Below are 19197 nucleotides of genomic sequence, written 5' to 3'. Positions count from 1 at the left end.
CTACCTCAATTGATAGCATCGTGTCTGTTTTGGGTGGGTCGGTCCACCACTGCCTCCCGAACGTTTTAAACGATTTTAGCAAATTTTATCCTGTTGGCGCCTCTGTACAGCTTTAATTCACATTTTGCCCAGTGGCAGTGCTAAAATCATTGGCACAGTGCCGCGCCAACATTGGCTGATTCGCCTACAAGCATGGTTTACATAAAAAGAATACAATGCGCTTGTTCGCAGGGCCGGATTTGTACTATTTACCGCCCAAGGCCCACTATCACCAGCTGCCCCTGGACCAACAACATTTTATACCTCAAACATGGCAGGGATTAGATTGTAGGCTCTTATGAGAGCGGAACAATTGGTGAGTGACAGGCAGCTCAGAGATCACCGTCAGTGTTTGGTCGCTGTCCCTTCATCCCCAGAGTGCCAGATCTGGCTGTTGGTAGCCACCTACTGCCATGTGCAAACTCTGTGTAGCAGGACGAATGTTCGGCAGGCTAACGGCTACTCCCTCCTTGCTGCCCACAGCCCGCCCCTTGCTTTCCTGGTGCCCTAGGCCATGGCCTTTTGTGGCCTTGCCTGAAATCTGGCCATGCTCGTTCGTTGTTGTCCTTTAGGCTGGGTGCACATGAGGGTGCTGCACTTTGCATTCTGCATTCATTGTTTTTGTTCATGTGTTTGCTTCTTAAAAAGAACTGCTACAAGAATGTACAGTTTACAGTATGTTGCCACAATTTTGAAAACTGCATGAAAAACGCATTTCCCAAATGAAAAAATGCACAAGGAAAACTCTATCGCAGTGCAACGCAAAAAAAAAAATTGACCGCAGTTCACGCATTGAAGTGTCCGCCTAGCCTTACAGTTACCTTTACACACACTAGATTCTCAGTCTTCATCAAACCACTGTCCTGTCTCAGCCAAAGATACTCTAGAATTTGTATTAAGTTTAAACCAGACATAAACTCCGAACTGCTTCTCTACTGTAAAAGATATGCAACAGCATAATAGCCTTTAAAGAAAAACATTTTTGTTACAGCTGACACAAATTCTGCAATACATCTACAGTTTACTTCCTGATTTCATAGAAGCAGACATAGTGTTAAAATCCTGTGCTTTCAAATGAGCTTATCTGCCATGGCAGTCAGGTGATACGGGGAGAGATCAAATTACAACCTGTGATTAGACACAGATGAGGGGGAATCGGAAAGGCTAAACTCTATAAATACATGCAGGGTGCATTTCTCTGTTTTCCTTCTGTCCTGCGCAAGAGTTCAGGTCCACTTTAAAGGACACTTGAACTGGGAGAAATAACGAAGCTGACATATTTATTTTCTTTTTAAACAATACAGATACCCTGGCTGTCCTGCTGATCCTCTGTCTCTTATAGTTTTAAGCCACGTTCACAGTAGCGGTTGCGTTCCTTGTGACAGCAGAAACGCAAAGGATTGGTAAAGCGGCTCTGCACGTTATCTGCCATTGCGTGGCATACAGTCAATGAAAAGTATGCTTCACTGATAGCATGTGCATACAGTGCGTTACCGTGCCCCAACACACCCACTGCACTGTAAATATTGCATAGGTGTTGCACTGCAGTGCGGCAAATCAAGTTAGGGCCCGTTTCCACTATCGCGAATCCGCATGCGTTGCCCGCATGCGGATTCGCACAGTCAGTACAAGTGGATGGGACTGTTTCCACTTGTGCGTTTCCCCGCACGTTTTTCTGTGCAGAAAAAATCTGCAGGGTAGGGCCCTCAGAATTCGCCTGCGTGTGGAATGCAGGCGAATCGCACGCAATGTATTTAATAGGGAAATCGCATGCGGTTTCCCCATGCGTTTTTTGCCGCGATTTCGCATGCGATTTCTCATAGGTACCCATGTTAATTCACACAGGCAGTGACATGGTTAAAATCGCATACAGCCTTACCTATGCGAAATCGCGGCAAAAAACGCATGCGGAATCGCACCCGCATGCGATTTGCCTGCGGTGATTCGCCGGCGATTTCGCACCGCTATAGTGGAAACGGGCCCTTAGAGTGTCTGTTATCCCGCAATGCACCACTGTCAACATGACCTAAGCTATAGACCCTGAACAAGCATGCAGATCAGGTGCTTTGACTGAGGTCTGACTGGATTTGCTGCATGCTTATTTCAGGTGTGTTATTTATATGCTTTTGCAGCCAGAGATCAGCAGGACTGTGAGGCAACTGGTATTGTTTAAAAGGAAGGCAGGCAGCTCAGGTGTAGTTCGGGTATACTTTAAGACACTACTTTTCTGCCGTAAAGCACAAATCTTTTTTTGCTCCTCCTCCAGTGCCAACAATGGGCCAGAAGGTAGAGGGAAGGCAGCCAGTTTCATTACCCCTGAACAGAGCACCGTCCTCCAGTGCCGGTAATGGGCCAGAAGGCAGTCCATTTTACTAGCCCTGAGCAGAGCACCCTCCTCCAGTGTCGGTATTACACCAAGAGGTAGAGAGGGAAGGCAGTGTTACTAGCCCTGAGCAGAGCACCCTCCTCTAGTGCTGGTAATGGGCTGGAAGGTAGAGAGGGAAGGCAGCTGGTTTTACTAGTCCTGAACAGAGCACCATCCTCCAGTTGCCAGTAATGGGCCAGATGGTAGGCAGTTTTACTAGCCCTGAGCAGAGCACCGTCCTCCAGTGTCGGTAATGGGCTGGAAGGTAGAGAGGGAAGGCAGTCAGTTTTACCTAGGCCTTTAGTCTCATTTATTTGTAAGTGTAAGTTGGGGAGTTCAGCTTTTGATGTGGACTTCAGTTACGGTCGTGTTTTTCCGTTCTGCAATGTTAAAGGTCAGCGCGGTGATGCAACTCTTATAAATTCCTCCACATTTTATTTATAGAATCTGAATGTGATTATAAAGAATGTCCTATCATTGCTATTTTTATCATCTGCACCGCTGCCCGCTTGCCTGGAACTCACAGCTGTTTGGACAAGTCGCCTGGCTGTGGTATGAGAGCGAGAGCGCTGTGACCTCTGTACAGAGAAAACAGGCAGCACTGCAAATGGCACTAAGGTGACGGAGATCACCGTCCTCGCTAATGAACTGCAATCTCTATTATTGTGAGTTAATTCAAACCTTCACTTAACTATGCTCTAAATCTAACATTCTCTGCATTTTACATTAATGGGCTTCCTTGCTACGGTATGATTTACTGGTAGGTGTCGTATAGGGATGGTCGCTGGATTCCGTGGAATTAAGATTTCTGCGATTCCGGACGGAATTTGGTGGTTCCGGTGTGACGGAACGGAATTGCTATAGCGCTATGGTGGAATTTCCGTGGGAAAATGTGGAATTCCCGCGGAATGCAAATTTTTTTTCCCCACCAAACGGATTTCTGCCTAAAAATAAGATTTTTTTTTTTTGCTCGCCAGACTTAGAATTTCCACACAAACCTCCCCTCTTCCTCCCCTCCTTCGGGGGAGGATCTTGTCTTCCAGGGAACTGTAGGATGTCAAAAGCCAGCTCACATACATTGGCCAGGAACCCAAGTCTAGTGCTTGGAAGGCAGCTCTCCTCACCGCTATACCAACACTACATGCTGAAGCCAGCCTAGCATGTACCATTGTGATATACCCAAGAGAAAAATGAGCTCGCTCTCTCTCTCTCTCTAGGACTTGATGCCATTGAACTGAATTTTCAGCTTAAAACCATCAACGGATACCGGCATTCTTTTGACATCCTACAATTCCCTAAGTAAGCACATATTTTCTCTTGGGTATATCGCAATGATACATGCTAGGCTGGCTTCAGCATGTAGCATTGTAGTGTGTAGCGTTGGTGGTATAATGGTATGGATAGCTGCCTTCAAGCGGTAGGCCTGGGTTCGATTCCTGGCCAATGTATGTGAGTTGCGCTTCACATATATCACAATGGTACATGCTAGGCGGGCTTCAGCATGTAGTGTTGGTGATGGTATAGCGGTGAGGAGAGCTGCCTTGCAAGCACTAGACCTGGGTTCGATTCCTGGCCAATGTATGTGAGCTGGCTTTTGACATCCTACAATTCCCTGGAAGACAAGATCCTCCGGAAGAGGGAAGGAGGAAGAAGAAAAAGGACCAGGGGAAAAGCCAACAGGTGCTATGGGCTACCAGTTAGCATAAACAAGGTTTCATTTGCGATTACTGTAATTTTTCCGCCGGAATGCAGAATTTCGCAAAATTCCGGCGGAAATGTCTTAGCGACGGAATTTAGCGCTGACGGAATCCGCAAATTCCGATCATCCCTAGTATCATACACCTTCTACATGGTGCTCGGCCAAGGTAGGTGGTCGGGGGCCACCCCTGCCAAGGATCTAGCTTCTGTATGGAAAACCCAATGCATCAACATCCGAGATCTGGACTGCCGGATCATCTTATGCAAACGCAGGCTGAGGCCATTGTTCTCCTCTATACCACTCCTTCTCCGTCATACACAGTACCATCGTCCCTCCCCCCCTCTCCATAGCAACAGAACGCATCTGTACAGCACTCATCCCTGAATTGTCACCCAAGGGGTCATGTCGTCATCCCTATGGTGACAGTTTATTAAGAGAGTGTTCATAGCTTTAGACTGCAGAGAACGAAAGTCACTGGCCAGGTGTGGAGGGGATACCAGTTCTTGCTAATAAGGATCTGTGTGCTAGATCAGATATTTCTGTGTGCAGTACACTGGAGGATCTTATAAGCCTTGTACACACGCCCGACTTAAAGAGGAACTCCAGTGAAAATATTGTAATAAAAAAACTGCTTTATTTTACAATAATTTATAAATGATTTAGTCAGTGTCTATTGTAAAATCTTTCCTCTCCCTGATTTACATTCTGACATTTACCACATGGTGACATTTTTACTGCTGGCAGGTGATGTCAGTGGAAGGAGATGCTGCTTGCTTTTTTTGGCAGTTGGACCCAGCTGTAAACAGTGGTTATTTCCCACAATGCAATGAGGTTCACAGACAGGAAACTGTGAGGACCATGGTCCTGACATCACACTGTGGGTGGGGTTTCACCACAATATCAGCCATACAGCGCCCTCTGATAATCCGGTTGTGAAAAGGAAAAGATTTCTCATGGGAAAGGGGGTATGCGCTACTGATTGGTGTGTACGTCACACCCGATGACGCCCAACCCACTAGCGATCCGCCATACAGATCGCCTCAACCCCAGTGACACCAATCCCCCCGTCGATCCTATTGACTTGATCCCAGCAACACCCGCCCCAGCTCGGCCCAGCAATGTCAACCTAGGGTATCATCTCCTGGTCCTCGACAGGCGACACCAGTTGGGCATGTGTACACACCCATAGAAGTATGAAGTGTCCCTGTCACATTGGAGATGAGTATACACCTTTCTTTCCACACAATTTTTCTTATTTTTCCCCATCTCCAATGTATGCTTCTAATTACTTTTCATTATGATTATTCTCGGCCAATCCTTGATACTTAGTTTTCCATACAAGAGATTTATGTAATTGAAATAGAAAAAAAAATCAGCTTTTTCTCCATGTTTAGAGGAAGCCTTTGTATGGCAGTAAAAGCCCAGCATCTCACTTTTTGTTTACTTTGCTAGGAGTTGCTGTGTGCTTAGAACAGCAACCATGTAGGACATGACTAAAAGGCGACTTGATTGGAGCCTTCCGCCTTTGGCAGGCATTGGGTGTATATGAAATATTCAGATGCAGTATTTCCTATTTTCAGGATTTAAAATAGAATTTATATTTAAAAGCCTTAATTTAAATGCTGAACGATATAAAGGAAACATTAAAAAAGTGCCTTCTCTTTAAAACTACCCACTCCCAAATTCAGTTTTTGGCAAAATTTATGAATAGTAATTTGCCTTTTACCCCAAATCAGAAAACAGTCATTTGTATTGATGGGTCCACTATAATTACCAGCACTTCAGCACAGTCCTCAGAATAGCAGGCTTCTGTCGTAGCTTTTATTCAAATGTCGCTATTGAGATCAGACATGCACTTTAAGTAACCGCACAGAAGCATAGACATTTATGTATTCCGATTTACGCCGGCGCAGGCTTAATCTATTCCAGCGGGGTTCTGTCAGATTGTGCCCACAGGACAAAGGAAATAAATGTGTTCACTGACATGGTGTGTATAAAAGCAATGAGTCACGGGTTAGTCATGCATTGTGTTCCCTGCGGTTATTTTATAGCTAGTTTAATTAGCGGGCTCATCGTACAGGTAGTCCTCTGTGAAGAAGAGCGCACAGGGCCTCTACCCGCTGTTTGTATCGAAGGCCAAACACCGCCAGGACAATTTTAGCACACTATCTTGTTCTGCCCTCCTAATGACAGGTGCGCGATGACTGCTGGCTGCATGAATGGGGTCTCCTACTCTCGCTACGCCGCAAATGAGCTTAGGCATGGCTAGGTAAAAGGAAGACTTCAAGAAAGCATTTTGTGGCTTCTTCTCTGTGTAGAGGAAACTTAACCAGATTCTCCAGGGACGCTTAATACAGATAATTCCTCCTCTTTCTACTGCCAAGGCTTTTGCTGTGACATCATTTATTGCCTTTTTTTTTTTTTTTTTTTGCCTCTTGGTTTATTTATTTTTTTTGTACGAAAAAATACGTTATTAAATCTAACATTTACAAGATGAGGAAATAAAAACAAGATGATAAAAATAGCCAGAATGACAGAAACAGCCTGAGGGCGTATCTTGTTTGCAAGCCTTTTAAGATTAGTATTCTGAAAACAAAGAGGTTGGCACTTCTTGCAATATAAGGGGCTCTCCTGAAAGAGACACTGTAGTGACATTTGGTAGAATGCAGTCAATTACTCAGGATACCCACTTTTTCGTTAATTATCCTGGTTTCACCATCAGAAACACTTACATCTATATACAGTAGAGTCGTGGTTATCCGTGATCACGATTTTGGCATACAAAATGTTGTGGTTTTACCTCAATTTGCGCTTGTGATTCCCGTTCAATAGAACAAGAATCACAGTGCAGTTGGTCCCAAAGTGATGCATGCAGCGCGTTCGTGATTTGTTCAAATCGCAAACACTGCAGTGAGAATGATCCCATAGGGATACATTAGCTGGCGATCAGCAAAGCGCTACAAAAGTGCCCAGTGTGAACCAGCCCTAAGCTGTAACCACAGTTATATTGCCTATGGCCTGCGATGTTCTTTGTGCCTATTTGCACCCTCTACATGTAATTCTATCAAGGGCTAGCTTTAGCAGTGATGAAATGGTTTTTATGTTATAGACTTTCAAGCAACAAGATTGCTATATGTAAATTAGAGGAGTCAGTGGTATCATACTACAATTTCAGAAAACCTGTAGTAAATTGAGATCGCAGTTGCGGGATCACAACCGTTATCCAGAGTCCACCAGCCTTGCAGAACCTTCCTAAATAAAGTCCATTGTTAGAGAGCATCTTCTAGAAATCCTTTCCCTCTTCCCTACAACAGTCCTGCATGCTCCTCTCTGCACGAAGGGAACAAAATTCATCAAGTTGGTTGTGACACAGTTTAGAGAAGGCCCTTGCTCCTTCTGTAAAGTCTGCCATGGCAGTGCGTAAAATGCTATGATTAATGAGAGAAGGGGACAGCTGCAGGAATACCTGGTTGGGGCTCTCAGACCTGAAGTGAGACAAACTAACTTTATTCACTTTCGAGTTTATGTAGTGCCTGTGCCTATATTCTTATAGCGGTTTAGATTTTGTTTTTCTTTATTAAAGGTTACCTGCAGCTAAAAAAAAAAATCCTCCAAATGGGTACTCCATTTAATAGAGGAAAGTCTCTGGATAATCCAAAGGCTTCTCCGGTCCTCCTCCACTGGACCCTCCCAGCGATGCCTCCCCTCCCCTGGAAGAGCGTTGCCAAGCCCTTGTCAGCGGCTTGCATCTGTGCAGTAGCATGGACCCGATCGAGCTTGGCTTTTTCTGCTAAAGCACAAGAGGATCTGTACTGCTGCACAGGCGCAGTGCAGCCGCGCTTTTGGGGTCCCGGCTCTGGAATGATGGAGGCGGTCAGGGGAATCCTCTGGAGGATCCAGAAGGCCACTTCCGAGGTAAATATCGAACTCTTTTATTAACTAACCTTACGGGTTTGCTTTAAATAAATTCCAATTCCATCTATGATGTGAGGTCATGTGGCCAGTGTGATGATGCTGTCCAGGTAACAGGATGAGAAAGCCACACCTCCTTCCTGGAGACTGACAGCTGTGAGTACATTTGCATAAGCTCTCAGTCTCTAATGCTGGGAATACAGGCTCGATTCTGAGTCATTTAGATGGCTCGATAGATAATTTCCGACATGCCCGATCGTTTCGCCACTCGATTCTGCATTGAGGACAATGGAAAAAGATACAAAAAAACAAGCGGAAGATAAAAGAATCGCCTGCAGAATCGAGCGGGGAATCGATCGAGCGGCAAAATCGAGCCGTGTATGCCCAGCATTAGAGGCAATCTATCTGCTGGGAGAACAGCTGCAATCTTCCCCTGCTCATTACATCAGGGGATCACATTATATCAGGGACCAGGAGACTTGGCATCACTATGTCAGGCTAGGCTTCAAACTTGGTACATGAAGAAAGTCAATAGGGTCCTACAATTCAACAGAACAGAAGATTGGCACAGATGTTCCACTAAGGAGGAGAGCAAGGAGCGCACTATCGTGCATTAACCTTTTTTATTGTTAATCATAAAACCATATTGCACTAACTGGAATGTAAAAGTCACAGGCATATATTAAAATCAAGGATTTCCCTCCAGTGGTGTCCAGACCTTCCTCCTCAAGCCATGGCCAGCATTGTAGGTGTGGATTGAGTACTCCACGACAGTGCGCCCCATGTTCTCCTTCTTAGATCCCATCACTGACTTGCAGTATTGGAGCTGAGCTTTTTACTACCTCAGAAATTGATCCTGTGTGGTCCGTTTGCACTGTAGCACATGTATCTTACTGTACTGACAGATGCTCCACTGTAACGGGTAGTCAGAATTTACTCATTAGGAATATAAACGGCTGGTGGCAAAAAAAAGTTTCGCTTACCTGGGGCTTCTACCAGCTCCCTACAGCCGCTCTCTGCCCGTGCCGTTCTGGAACGATGCTCCGGTCCCCTGCTCGGGCTAAGGGCTGGTTCACACGGGCGTCTGCTGAGCTTTTGCTTGGCATTGCGTTCAAACGCCAGCGTTTAAAAGCTAGCTTTTGAAAGCTTTTGAAAAGCGTTCAAGGCAAGCAGTTCTGGTCTCTGCTATTGTTTCCTCGCGTTTACTGCCTCTGAAAGCAGCATGTTGCTTTTGAGACTAGATGCAACGCTGGGATCTACTGCCAGGCTTTCATGAAAGTCTGCAAAAGCCAGCTCTAAACGCTCCTATTCACTTGCATGGGATGGCAGTAGATCCCAAAAAACGCTGCGTCTGAAACGCTGCGTTAAACGCCACAAAAACGCCCGTCTGAACCAGCCTTAGTTCTGCACTGCGTCTGCACGGCCCTGGCCACACACAACCTCGCTCTCGCTGCCATTGACATGAGCAAGAGCGGGCGTGGCCAGTGCCGCGCAGGCGCAACAAAACTAAGCCACGGCGAAGGACCGGAGCATCATTCCAGGATGGTGTAGGCACAGGGGGCTGGTAGAAGCCCCAGGTAAGTGAAACTTTTTTTTTTTTTCCACTTTGGTTTAGGTTCCTTTTAAGAATCAACCACCAAGAAATGAGTTGCTATGACAAACTGATGACTTAAGACCCGTTTCTATAATAAATGCTAATGTCCGTGAACCTCTTCTCCCTTTGCAGTGGTCGAGGAGAAGGTGTCTTTGAAGCGCAGTTTCCAGCAGGTCCAAGATGAGGACGATGATTATCCAGGCAGCTACTCCCCACGGGAACCCACCTCCGGTCCTCTCCTGGTACGTCTGCACATCAATGCTAACACCATGTACAAGAGTCACTGGCCAGGCTCATTAACCCGACATATTCCCGTCCGCCGGTGTGTGCGCTGTCAGCACTCGCTACAGCACATCTGTCAGGAGCATCTTCTGCTGTGTTTTTACAAGGACATTTTCACCTCTGCCCTGATTAGGAAATAAGTGTTCCAAGGAAAATCTGCTTAGCATCAACTAGTTTCATTCATTATATCTGAGTGAAGAGCGGATAGAAATAATGTCAGGTCAATGTGTTAGATTTCCCTGAAGGCTTGAATGACAGCCAAGAGAAAGAAGCCAAACAGGATTGTATAGAAATGATGGCCAATATTGCCTTGCATATTTGTGCAGGCTCAGCTGCCAGGACTTCAGAGTTCGCTCATGTAAAGGAACTGCAGATGCTTTCGACATCTTGTCATTATACATCTGTGGAGTTGTTTCTGTGTTGTCAGGGGAGAAAGTCAGACCTAGAGGTGTGTGCAAGGGGAATAGGGCAGTAATAAGACTGCAGTGAAACTATGGCTATGGAGAAAATGGGATTGTAGTCCATCGACTCCAGTCCATTCACCATTTTCCTCACGATCCCAGTTGTACCTGCTATTCCCACGCACCCCTCGTCAGCCCATTGCAGTCAGGGGATGTATCCATGGTACCTGTTGTCTAGGCCCTAGGTTTTCGTCGCGTAATATGCATACCCCGTGGTGCACAATTATGTACTATTGTTACTATAGTATTGTTAACTAATATGTGAGTGTTGATGGTACAGGAGATGATGTATGCTTACAAAAGGGAGCAATTGTTTATTATTAATAATGGGGCCCCTGTTAGAATAATGTAGAGAACACCGCTCTTGGCTGAATATGACCAGACGTCTTATCATGCCTACACTAAAACAGAGCAAATAAGTCCTCATCCTCTAATCTAGTCTTAAAGGGAACTGAGCACCAGAGATACTTCTCCAAGACTGGCATGCTCTGGAATCACATTTTGTAGTTCCCTGCAGTCTCTCTCTCTCTCTCTCTCTCTCTCTCTCTCTCTCTCTCTCTCTCTCTCTCTCGTGCCCACCACAATGAATTCTGGGAGATGTAGTCCGTGGATGCAAGTACATAGATGTTCTTGCATATGAGGACTACATTTTCTGGCATGCATTGCGTCGTGTGGGAGAGAGAAAAACAAGACTGACCCTGCTGGGAACTCAAAATGCGGTTCAGCACTGGAGAAAGCGGCCCATCCTGCAGAGGCCAGGGGAGCAGCACCCCACAAGTAGCGAGGCTTACCCCATTGCCCGACTACCCTCTTCCCCTCCTCCCCCCCCCCCCCCCCCCCCAGCGGCATTATTATATCCTTAGTGTCCAGTGCCGTTTATGCTAGCCATGCTAGCAGTGCAGAAATAAGTGATAAAGATAAGCCAACAGGTATGATTGCTTTCCTTGCAACTGTACTCTACCGTCGGGGTCTGGAAAAGTTCCACTTAGCTCCAGAACATTTTGCCGTGAATCAACTATTGGAATCTGGCAGTATTCAAATGTCTCTACAAGCCATCTCCATGGTGTCAAGAGCCAACTCCACTCAATATCAGTAGATGTGTCTGTGAGTTGGATTTTTGTGGGTACATTTTACGTTATTCAGGGCCGGATTTGTACTCTTTACCGCCCAAGGCCACTGCCACCAGCCGCCCCCCTTCGGTATAGGTAGCGAAATGACCCTTTCCCTCCAGTATAGGTAGCCAGATGACTCCCTTAGTCCCTCCTTTTCCCACCCCCTTCAGTATAGATAGCCAGCTCGCCTTTACACCGCAGCAGCCATCAGTGTCACTCATTTCTCCGCTCGTCTCCAGAGCAGAAGCTTTCTCTTCCTTTCCGCCTCCAATGCTGCCCAAGTCCATAGCCGCTGGCCACAATGCAAACGTGCACAGAGAGCAAGGTGGCCGCTGCACAGGCCGCTGGCAGCAGAGTCCTGCGGTCAGGCACTTGCCTGATCTCCCTGCATTGCAGCATTTGAAAGCTTGCACCAGTTTAGCCTGCTGCTTTGGTGCCCTTGCTCCTGTGGTGCCCTAGGCCATGGCCTAGGTGACCTTGCCCTAAATCTGGCCCTGACTTTATTAGAAAGCGAGCCCCACCACCTTCTATCCCAATTCTTATGAGTCTTTCTTTTTGTCTCACTCAGTTTTTCTTTTGCTTCTCCTCTCCCCCTTTCTCTCTCTCTTTCTTTCTCTTTCTCTCTGTCTCTTGCTCTCTCGCCCTCTCGCCCCCTTTCTTTTCTCTGGTCTGTTTCTCTTCCCCTTCACCCCCAACTCTCTCTCTCTCCTTCTCTCTCTCTCTCTCTCTCCTTCTCTCTTCTCTCTCTCTCTCTCTCTTCTCCCTCTCTCTCTCTCTTCTCCCTCTCTCTCTCTTCTCTCTCTCTCTCTCTCTCTCTCTCTCTCTCTCTCTCTTCTCCTCCCTCTTCTCTCTTCTTCCCTCACCTCTCTCATAACTCTTTCCTCTCTCCTTGCACTCTCTGGCTTTCTCTCTTCCTCCCACTTACCTCTCTGTGAAGGAGTGGCATCTGGTGGGAGGAGTATGGAGGAGAACGATGCACTCAGAGGTCGGGTGGATGTTGCTTATGATCCTGCATTCTGGTCTTGCAGTGTTCTGTCATAATCTCGGTGACTGGCTCTCGCAGTAATCATGTGACTAAGTCACATTATTGTCTCCTAGTTACTCTCTAGGTTCTTGTCAATATTCCTACTCACTGATAAAAGTGCTGGCTGTGGAGCTCCGCTGCACCTCCAAGCAGACAATACCGGTCCTGGGAGAGCGATGCTGCGATTGTGACAGCTATTAACGATTTAAACGGTAGTCGGCCCCAGGCCTAAATGTAAAGTTTCCTGTAACAATAATTTGAGACCTTTGTCTGCATCACTCTCTGTCCCAGCTTGGTTGGCCACACCCAAGGAGGGAGAGGGGAGGTAAGACCAGTTCAGTCTCATCCCTGTGCCCAAGGTAAAGCTAGAGAGGTAGAAAGAAGCAAGATTCTGTGACCCATTTTTCGCAGCAGCTGTGAAAGCTGTATGCCGCATTTACTTTAGAGACTTGCGGTGCGTCCTAACTGCCGCATTGTACCACAGATTGTCGCAATGCAAAATTCACAGCGTGACTTTCATGGTACAACGGAAAGTGCACTATTCCAGCGTGCTGCATGCAGGGTGTTTACTGCATTACGCCGGCTGGTGTTAACAGTACAGTGAAACATAATTTTCATTGCCTGTATGCTTAACTGTATGATAACGTGATGCACCGCTTTCCCTTGCGTTCTTGCGCCCACTGTGAGTCCAGCCATGTGATCAGAGTGGGAGAGCCTATAGCATAGGATATGTCCGTGGAACTTTTCCATCAGCAATTGCAGGACTTGATTAAAACAATTAGATGTAATAGTGGGCTATTGGATTTCAGCCTGGACATACTGAGAGCTGTACAATCTCATTTCTGTTACCGGAGATGCACTTAGTTTTCGATGCCTCATTAATTCCCTGGAATGTGCGGAGCCCCGGCGAGTTTCTGTATCTAATCAGTACTTTTATTAAACAGTGTGTAAAATGTTGCTTCCTGCTTCAGGTCCACGGCTCGGCTCTGCTGGCTAATAACCCGGCTGATGTTCTTTAATAATTTGTCTTTAAGCACAGCTTACGCTGTCATCCATCCATCAGTGTCCGCATGTATAAATACAAGCACAGTTGTCTCTCGCATTATCATACATCACAAGCTCACGCCTGCCCTAACATGGAAATATGAGCCAGCTAAATAACTCGGCTGCAGCAAGAAGGAAGGTTTGTATACTTTTGGCTTGGCCAGAAATATTATAAATAGGTTTTCTGGCTCTTTAGGCAGATCGTAAGTCTAATTTACGCCTGGTATAAACAACGTGAAGAGGCCCTCCAGCTCGGGAGCGCAGCGCGGAGCGGCTGTCATGTTAGATGTTAGCGGGCTTTGAGATGTAGATATGTCGGCAGAGGAGGGCCCGAGTACTCGATCACTCCTGACTGTACTGTCATTTCTCATGCTCTGATCCCAGATAAACCCGCGCTCGGCCTGTCATACTGGAATCTTGTTGAGGATGCAGAAATAGATATAAAATGAGGGATGAACAGGGAGAGAGAGACAGTAAGAAGTAAAAACTGAGAAATTAAATTCAGAGAGCTTAAAGTCAATGGGAATCATTTAAAAACAAACAAACCGATAGATACTTACCTGGGGAGAGAAAGCCCTATAGAGCCTTCCCCACTCCTCTCTCGGTCCCCGTTCCAGCACTGGCTCCCCGGTTGGCCACATACAAAGACGCAGCCCCCCCATGTTTGCACAGTATTCTGGCAATTAGACTGAGCAACTACCATTCACAAAGTTCTTTTGAAAATAAAGAAAACCATGAGAATTCCACATGAGGATATGGGATAGTCCAAAACCAGTCAGTTCTGCCAGATTTCTACTACCTACTGCAAGTGACAGCAACATAGAAGAAAAGTAAAATATAGCACATTTTAGTCTTGAAGACATGTATTTTATTTATGTATTTTCATGTAATTTACATTATATGATTTTTCCCAATAGTGGTTCTTTAAAGAGGAGCTGTTAGCTATAGGGTCTCAGAGAAAAAAAACACATATATCAGTAGCTAAATATTGGCTGTACTTACATTACATATGCATTTCACTGTCCACGTTTGGATTTCACAGAATTTTTATATAGTGTTTGCAGAGATTGATGCTCCTGACAGCTCATGGCAGGCTCCATGTTTGACTGTCTTGTATGAAGCCAATTGTGATGTAATATCCTCCCTTACCCTGCTTCCTGATGATTCGACTCACAAAAAAGATCCGGATCAAAGATCCTAATTGTTCATGATCCGGACAACACTACTGTGCAGTGAATATTAATTAGCCATGTGGCTAGGAACAATAGCGGACTCATGCAGTATACTCTAATGGAACATGTGCCTTGTGAACAGCACGTTGATTTTTCAGTGCTGTGAGTTGGGCTGCTACAGGTTGCTGTAACATGAGCCTGTAACTTCTCACTGTGAAATCAGCCTTAGGGCGGGATAGGGTAAAGAAGGGGAGGACCAAGGGAGTGCAGTAGGGAGAAGAAGCAGCCCCAGCATGCTTTGCAGTATCTGTTATGCGGCCTGCCGGCCTCCTTAGGAGCTTGGGAATAAAGAGGCTTGTTATTCAGCAAAAATCAAAGTAAGAGAGATTTTTAACTTCAGTATTGCTTTTTTGGCTTCCTTCTAAACTGTTTAACACTGGAGAATAGAGGTTTAAATTAGCTTTTGCAGCCTGACAGTTACTCTTTAAAGGGAATCTGAAGCCATTATAAAATCTTCTTTTTACCTTCTATTTATCTTAAAGCGGACCCAAACCAAACATTTTTTTAAATTCAAAATATTTAGTTGCACCACTCTGACACATACAAAGATAAATAAACACTCCTTCAAGCCTATGAGCATTTCAGTTCATGCTTTTCACCCTTCTCTTTTCATTACTAGGGTTATACAGGTGGCAGCCATTAGCAATTCCTCCTTTGCTGGACACAATCTACTCCACCAGTTTGCCGAATTCTGTCCCGGCAATATCAAAGGAAGGGAGGGGTTTCTCCAATAAATGTAAAATATTTTATATTTGTCGTCCTGCAGCTGAAAAAAAAGGCTGCCATTTATTATTACAATTTAGAAAATAGATTTTATTTCTGAAATCTTGTATTTTTTTTATTTGGATCCACTTTAAGCAGTAGTAGAGCTGAAACTCTGCATTCCCGCGGCAGAACGAGGGCTTTATACCCCTCCCCCAAATAAAATAATAATCTGAACATTTGTATAGCGCTTTTCTCCTGTCGGACTCAAAGCGCTCAAGAGCTGCAGCCACTGGGAACACGCTCAAGAGGCCACCCTGCAGTGTTAGGGAGTCTTGCCTTGAACTCCTTACTGAATAGATACTTGACCTAGCCAGGATTTGAACCCTGGTCTCCCATGTCAAAGGCAGAGCCCTTAACCAGTACACTATCCAGCCACTTCCAATCCCGGGGCAAACATCAGCGACTTTCAAAGTCGTGGATTTTGCTGCCTAGGGAAGCAGAGCTTTGTGCTGTAGCTCTGCCTCTACTGAAGTCAATCTGCGCACGGATCTCTGCCTCTCTCTGCCCTTCTCAGTGAAAGAAGACTGAGAGGGGCGGGTAGAGGTGGCGATTGACTTCAGTAGAGGCGCAAAGCCCAGATTTTTGGATGGCGGGGGGGGGGGGGGGTAATAAAACCTTGTTCAGCCGTGGGAATGCGGCGTTTCAGCTCTACTCATATTGCTTAAGATAAATAGCCTGTAAAAAAAAAATTGTATTTTGGCTTCAGACTCTTTCAATGGACCCAAAACAACATAAAGGGCATCTTGTGAAAAAAAAACCCTGCAAAGTAGTACAGTATTGCCTTAAAAACAGAAGGGATCTAGAAGTTTGACTTCACTTGCTCAAGAATAAACTTCCATACTGCATCCTTTTAGAACTGTGGGTATAGATCATACAAATTTTTTCGTACGCCAAGTGTACATCCAGAACTGCAGGTTTAATGCATAACTATAGATCTCTTGGAGTAGCAATGAATGCAATGCACAATAATTTCCAGTATTGATCAGATCTCAGCAGAAACCCACTGAGACTGCAGCTGTGATAATTTTGTGCTGCTGATGTGACTTCCAATAATGCACTTGCCAGGCAGCTGAAGACACAGCTGATCCACGTCTACTGCCATGTCCAATGATTGTGAATACACAGATGCACTACTGCACACACCACTAGAGGGCACCACCCCCTCACATCCCTTCCTCCAAGGTAATGCATGCCTTTCACCATCTAGCAGATGACAAATTAGTGCTCCAGAAGTAACAATTTAGATCTGTTTTTCTTAGGTCTGCTTTCAGGCTTACATTTAGTATAGATGCTAATGAGTTTGGCATGAGTAACCGATAGCAATAAAGTCAGTGATTTTATTGATCACATACTACTCGCGTCAAGCTTATCTCCTAATACCTTTGTTTACACTAACCCTCCTGGTGCCTGACCTAACACTAACCTTCATACTTCTAATATGCCTAACACTATCCCCTCCTACTACTGCTACACCTATTACTAGCCCTCCTACCTCTGCTACACCTAACACTAGCTCCTCCTACTACTGATACACCTAACAGTAGCGCTACTACTACCGCTGCACTTAATTGCCGCTACTTTTACACTTTATCACTACTTTTACACTAACCTTCTAAAGGTGTGTACACACATGCGACTATAGTCGTTTGAAACGATCGTTTCCCCATCATTTCAAACTACGATCGTTTAAAAAAAAAAAAAAAGCAGCCAACGGCCATTAAGTCTAATGATGGACGAGCTAGATCGTTAAAAACGAACGATCTAGCTTGGCGGATTTTTTCCAACGACGATCGTTTGCAAAAGTAGTACATAGTTGAAAAACGGTCGTTGGTACTAGGCTTGACATGCGCATTTTGGTATTTCTCCATGGAACTTTTAATTTTTATGCGCAAGCGCAATAGTTGCTTTATGTGATGTAACGTTTGTTCTAACAATCAGATCGTTACACACCTTTAAAAGCTAACTTTACTTAGGTCGTTCTTTCGTCAATTAAAAGTTACTTCGTCGTTCACAACGGACGGTCGTTGTCGTATGTGTGTACGTAGCTTTAGGCCCAGCTCACACTGTTCAGAAAATTGATCTGTGGAATTGATCAGTTTTTAAAGGCATCAGTTTTCCATCTGTTCCGTTCCCTTAATTCATCGCATCTGGAAAGATCACTGCAGACCCAAAATTGCGGCCTGTTTAGTGGAATGGACCGAACGGATCCTTTTGAACAGAGCAATGTGAACAGTTCCTATTGATTAATATAGGATCTGTTAGGGTCCCTTCCGTTATGGTCCGCTAAATGAACCGTTTATTGGTCCAGTGTGAACCGGGCCTTACACTTACCTTACACCTAAAACTAGCCTTCCCACTCTTGCATGTAGACTCCAAGCTGCGATGAATGCATTGCCAACTGATGTCAGATCTGAGCACCCTGGCGCACCATAGCCACAATTAACACCATAGGCTATGATACTTCCAATTACGCCGCATGCTGCCTGTGTCAACAGAAAGCGCTTCGCGTTTTAAGGGATGTTTGCCCTTGTGACTATTGCAGTGACCCCTCATAATCTGGTCACTTTTTGCAGAGTCTGCTTCTTGCCCTGGCTCAGGTGTCGGAATGTCACACCCACTGGCGGGTCACTTGTCTGAGACCAGCACTGTAGATGTGTCAGAATATTTCTCTGTTAGCTGATTGCTGTCAGCGGCAGACAACTACACGCTCACGCTGATGATGATTTGTGGGGCATATTGGGACTAATAAAGGAAGATTAATTGCTTGTCAAATGATGAAATAAAAACGAGTTCATGATGAGCTGCACACAAAGCAGCTGGGTGTCTCTCCATTTCTCTGCTGACCCCAGACACATCACAGTTTTGTTTTACAAGGTGGTATTCTTCTGTTAACTCCATGTGGTCCTGTCTCTCTGCCTCCATGTTGCTTAGCTGCTTTTTCTATATAGAGATTGCCTGTAGTGTCAAAATAAACCCAAAATTAAACAAAGCAATTTTTAACAGCAATGAAGTTAAAGGGATACCGTAGGGGGGGTCGGGGGAAAATGAGATGAACTTACTCGGGGCTTCTAATGGTCCCCCGCAGACATCCTGTGCCCACTCAGCCACTCACTGATGCTCTGGCCCCGCCTCCGGTTCACTTCTGGAATTTCAGACTTTAAAGTCTGAAAACCACTGCGCCTGCCTTGCCGTGTCCTCGATCCCGCTGATGTCACCAGGAGCATACTGCGCAGGCCCAGTATGGTCTGTGTCTGCGCAGTACGCTCCTGGTGACATCAGCGGGATCGAGGACATGGCAACGCAGGCGCAGTGGTTTTCAGACTTTAAAGTCTGAAATTCTAGAAGTGAACTGGAGGCGGGGCCGGAGCATCGGTGAGTGGCTGAGCGGGCACAGGATGTCTGCGGGGGACCATTAGAAGCCCTGGGTAAGTTCAACTCATTTTCCCCCGACCCCCCCTACAGTATCCCTTTAAGTGAATGCAAACCGTTTATAGAAGCTAATAGGTGGGGAGGAGAACTATTTCATGGGCAAGATGCGCTTGTCAGACTGCACTACCATCATTTCCCTTCCTATCTGGGTTCAGTGCATGGGTGGGTCCGTTAGGCCTGACCAGTTGATGTCCAAGGAAGGAAAGCAGTGCGTACTACATAATATGGCATCCCAGTTA

General features: G+C 45.7%; 1 protein-coding gene across 1 annotated transcript in view; it reads left to right on the top strand.

The window, feature by feature from the left end:
• The window catches only part of RPRD1B (regulation of nuclear pre-mRNA domain containing 1B), a 103792-nt gene that overhangs the window by 63948 nt on the left and 20647 nt on the right, over window positions 1-19197 (top strand). Inside the window, exon 4 of the mRNA XM_068262844.1 lies at window positions 9742-9851. Within this exon, the coding sequence (XP_068118945.1) occupies window positions 9742-9851 (110 nt within the window). The remainder of the gene's footprint in view (window positions 1-9741; window positions 9852-19197) is intronic.

This window comes from Hyperolius riggenbachi, chromosome 12 (genome assembly GCF_040937935.1).
Source record: "Hyperolius riggenbachi isolate aHypRig1 chromosome 12, aHypRig1.pri, whole genome shotgun sequence".
NCBI lineage: Eukaryota > Metazoa > Chordata > Amphibia > Anura > Hyperoliidae > Hyperolius > Hyperolius riggenbachi.
This window is presented reverse-complemented; position numbering and strand designations above follow the sequence as displayed.